The sequence below is a fragment of the Wasmannia auropunctata genome, unplaced genomic scaffold (assembly GCF_000956235.1).
Source record: "Wasmannia auropunctata unplaced genomic scaffold, wasmannia.A_1.0 LD336000.1, whole genome shotgun sequence".
In the NCBI taxonomy this organism is placed as follows: Eukaryota; Metazoa; Arthropoda; class Insecta; order Hymenoptera; family Formicidae; genus Wasmannia; species Wasmannia auropunctata.
Window position 1 is genome coordinate 547,827 of NW_012026890.1, and position 4,771 is coordinate 552,597.

General features: G+C 42.6%; 1 protein-coding gene across 1 annotated transcript in view; it reads right to left on the reverse strand.

Moving 5' to 3' along the window:
- Window positions 1-1,065: 1,065 nt before the first annotated feature.
- LOC105453283 overlaps window positions 1,066-4,771 on the reverse strand; it is a 101,305-nt gene continuing 97,599 nt past the window's right edge. The window contains exon 4 of the mRNA XM_011695089.1: window positions 1,066-2,447. Coding sequence (XP_011693391.1) covers window positions 1,066-2,447 — 1,382 coding nt within the window. The remainder of the gene's footprint in view (window positions 2,448-4,771) is intronic.

Below are 4,771 nucleotides of genomic sequence, written 5' to 3' on the forward strand. Positions count from 1 at the left end.
TGTCTTGTTCAAACAAACGCGAAGGTTCTTTGCCTTTACCAATGCCCGATCGATTCTCGACACGAACCGCGTCTCTCACCGTAAAAGTGTCTTGGGGATCGATATCGAAACGATTTCGGTGAACGCAATTTACTATACCGTTACGGATTTTTCATCTTACCGCGTGCATCAAAATATCTTTCGTCGTATGAAATATGTCATAGGAAATAGTACTACTAAATATCGAGACCTTCAATATTTGTTAATATACATGTTATCAAATTATAGATAATTCTTTTTCGATAATTTTTGCAATATCTCAAATTATTCCCATCTACTTGTATTATAAATTGTGTCTATAAATCTTTTATTATAAAATTATATGGGAAATGCCCAAAGAAATATTTTCTTTACTTTAAGTTTTAATTACAAGAAATTCGATAAAATTGTGTATGTCAAAGATTTTTTTTACATGCTGCTTTCATATTCGCAAATCATACGTTTGCGCTTGATAAAATAGAAATATTTATTAGTAAATTAAAAATATTAGAAAAAAATTTTTTATAATAATTGGATTAATAAATAAGATCAGAAAATTTAATTACGTTAACAGAAAGTATAAGTTAACAGAAAGTACCTTTGACTAATTAAATTTTTATTATTAATGTCTAATTAAATCTTTATTATATTTATCTAAATTTTAATTACCTGTATTTAAATCTGATGGATTGACATTTGCAATTTAATACGACGAATAAAAATTCAGTTTTTAAAAATTCATTTTCATTTCTCGAAGTGTTTACTCAAAGTTTATATAACTAAATTGATCTCGCTGAAACTGCAGCCATATCGGTCCCCTGCACAGCGAGTATCAAAATTTCAGCACGACACACGTCGTGCGCCACCCGCTCGTCGCATGAATGTGGAGTAAGTCGTAACCTAGAGCTATATGTACACGCAAGTTTACAATGACGTTCGCGCGCAAATCAGCCTCCGACCGAATCACATCGCCAGTCTCTCCAACGAGAATCTCGCCGTAGTCCGCGGGACCGCGTCGGCCATGTCGAAATCACCGTCCTCGCGATTCTATTCATTTAACCTAAATGTCGTAATTTCCGCGATATCTTCGTCGGAGGCTGCCAACGTGCTGGACTCTACCGTGGCGAGCTCGCTCGTGACGGTCGAGGACGACTCCTCGTCGACGGGCGAGGAGTACGATAGCGAACTCGACGAGTCCTCGTCGGATTCCTGCCGGGGCAAGGACGAGGAAGGGAGAACTGGCGAGAAGTGAGGCAGAAGAGGGGTTACAGTATAGGCGTATGTATCTTCAGGAACTTTGGTGGTTGACGGTAGAGACGCTACTTCGCTCCTCGACGTCGTCGAGATCGTCCCCGGTCGGTCCGGCGAATTCGCGACACCCGGGAGAAATTTTCCTACCCTACTACGCGAGCCCACCGGTCCCGTCACGTGATTCCTCGAGGACGGCGGTGGCTTTTTACGGTCAGACGGCAACGAGCTCGGCCTTCTGGTGGAGAAGAGAGCGGTTGACGCACCAGGAGGAGACGGCGAAGAGGACAATGCGGCTGTCGAGGCCCGCTGCTCCTCGCTGGCGAGCGCCGTTAGCGACGAAGAGACCCGGGACGAGGAGGTCGTGCCAGGCCCGTACTGCTTCCGGGACGGCGGCGATGCCACCGTGCTCCCCTGGCTCGTCCGCTGCTGACCCGTCCTCTTTCTCTTCCTCTTCTTCCCGTCCGTTAAATCAGGCTTTTTACTTTGACTATCGGCGACGCTGACGTTTGGCTTTTTCGCATTTGACGTTGATGGTTTGCTCTTACCGTACGTGGAGTTGCCGATGGGTATCCGCGACTTCCGCTTGCTCGCCGACACCGAGTGGGCCTGTCGCCTGCAGGCCTCCTCGCTGGCCGCCCCCTCGCAGGATCTCTTGGATTCTGGCGTGGTGCTGCTCGCGCCGATCTCCGATGACGCCTCGACGGGGTCGGATTCCGCGGCCGATTTCTTAGGGACTTGGCACTGGGGACCGGGTTGCTTGCCCGATCTGCACCATCGCTTCCGGTTCCTCTTCTTTCGCTTGCGACATCTGAACCTGTCCCTGCCGTCCTTCTCCTCGGGCGGCGCAGACGGACAGATGTCCTGGCGATGACGAGTACTGTTTTTGTGCGACGACGAGCCGTGTCTGTGGCGTATTTTGTGCTGGGCGCCCATTATGAGCTGTTCCTCTAGCCACCTCTGCAGTTTCTTCACCCGATCAAGCGCGACGACCCGCGTCAGCACCCGGGCGTAGGCTGACAGCTTGCCCAGGTTGGGACCTTTGGCTTGTACTTTCCTCGGCCGGCCGTAACGGTCCAGACCGAGGTACAGCGTCTTATTCGCCGTGGACCAGCGTACCGAGCTGTACGTGTTGTAATTGTGCGGCTCCATAATCTCGACGAAGTGGCACTCCTGCGTTTCTTTGTGCTGAAACAGAAATTGTAGGAATTAATAATTTCATAAAAATGACGAGTTTTATTATAAATGTTGAAATTTTCTTGAAAGTGTGAAGTAGAAGCTATCGACGAGTTCATAAAGCTTCTGTATTTATTTAAACTTTCCTATCTCGTTGGTTTTATCCGATTTAAAAAGATTTATTGGCTCATTAAACCGCTTTGCTTATCCTGATCTTGCACGCTGAGTGTTAGAATACATTAAGGATGACTATTTATTTTATTTCGTTGATTATCTCCTGCCGATGTTCTAATTTATTGTTCTAATTTATTTAAGTTTGATGTTCCTGTTCAAATTGAATTAAGAAGAAATTGCAAAGAAAAAGCAAATACAGATGATCTTGGTGATAAATCATTCGAAGCGAATTTAAATAATTATTATTAATATTAATAACGTAAATTTTGAGAAACTCGATTAAAAATTACATACGTCACTGGTCGCAAACAAGTAAATGTTTTTTTTTAACAACTCTAATAGTTATAAAAAAGAAATTAAAATAAAATTAAAATATATTGAAAAAAGAATATATTATAAATACAAATTTTTTGTCAAAAAGGATTGATATTAATTTGAAATAAATCTGAATCTTATCTTACAGAATATCCGAAAGGGTATTTACAATTCTGTTTATATAGATATGTATATTAATTACATGTAACTGGCTTCGAGTTTTGTAAAACAAAAAGCAAGGATCTTGAATGCATTTCCTTTCAAAACAGGAAATTCTTGCTTATTTACGTGCCCTTTTTCCAGTCACCGCTGGCTTAATTAAGCTCGCGATGCACTCTCGATTTGTACAGGACGCGACGTACGTACTCTCGGCACTCCACGACTACAGTTCGGCGCGGGATACAATAATGGGCGATGCACACGTGCGCAAAACGAGGTTAATGCAAGTTAAAGCGCCAGCCCGTTTTCCTTAGCGGGGGCATTAAGGATAATGCGGAACCGACCGACCGCCCGACGATGCCTGCACGGTAGACATTACAGTTTTCGCTGGCTTGCGCGAGGGGCGTGCCGTGATCTCGTCGTTCGCTTTATTACAACTTACTTTATAGTTGAACGGAAACGGTCGTGTTCTTCACAGACAATTAGATTTGGTCGGTTCAACTGGCGGAGAGACGAGCGGCTCGAACCGCTTCATTCTATAGGCCGCGTTGGCTCGTTTCGAGCGTCACTTCACACGAGAAAATCAGAAGTCACGAACGTGAAGTTAAGTCTAATAATACGATGAATAAACAGTTGCCTTGTAGGAACCTGGTTTGCCACTATTGAAGTAATAATTATTTCTCGTAATCCGAATTCTAGCATCTGTAAGCCAGAAGTGACTAGTATCTACGCTCGCCGAGTAGATAAATAATCCCGCGTTATTAATAACCGTTAGGTTAAAATTCATTTGGGTCGCTCCTACGACCAATTTTGTCAAACTAAGCCTTTTTACACCGCAATTAAACGCGGCATAAACCGTGAATGATGGGCCTTATTGAGCGTCACGTGTGTAGCACAAGTATGCTAATAAACGAGCTGCGTTGACCCTCTCGGAGTCTAGTAAGCAGCGGATAACGACGGGCGATCAAGGGAGGCGCCGCGAGAAATCTAAACAAACGTTTCGTATTTTGCCTCGGATATTTACGGCTACCACGAGGAATGAGGGCTTCGCCGGTCTGTCTTCTCGTCATTGACTTAAGCGAGAAATGCAGACGAAATTATTGGGGATAATCGCGGCTGTTTTCGAAGTTTACATAAAATCCGCAAATTAATCGTATTCTCGAGAGAGACAATAAATCGCAGACATATAGCTTTTTCTTCAACTAGAATTAAGATTAAATTGTTTATTTACGTCACATATATCAAAGAACTCTGCGTGCTTGACCATTTCGCGAATGTCCATCGCTTTATTTTAGTCTTCTAGAGCATTTCCGTGCACTATTTTGCACGTATTTGTGTCTTTTACAACTGAAGACATTCAATTAATGAAAGGAGAAAGCGTTAATCAAAATTGTCCGTTGAAATTTAAAAATCAAATTTTATAAGTACAAAAAGCATTATATATCCAATTTTTTTTTTATACGATATTAGTATTAATATTTCTTCATGTCTGGTACATGAATTAATAGTGTATTGGCTTGAGATGATTCAAATCGCTTAGAGAGAAAATAAATCCACCTTGTATTAATTTCGATTTAATCCATGTATAAAATGATCACGGTTATTTTATTCGTATTTTAACATATAGGTATATGTAACAACGTGCGCGTCGAAAGACGTAACGAGAGAGAGAGAGAGAGAG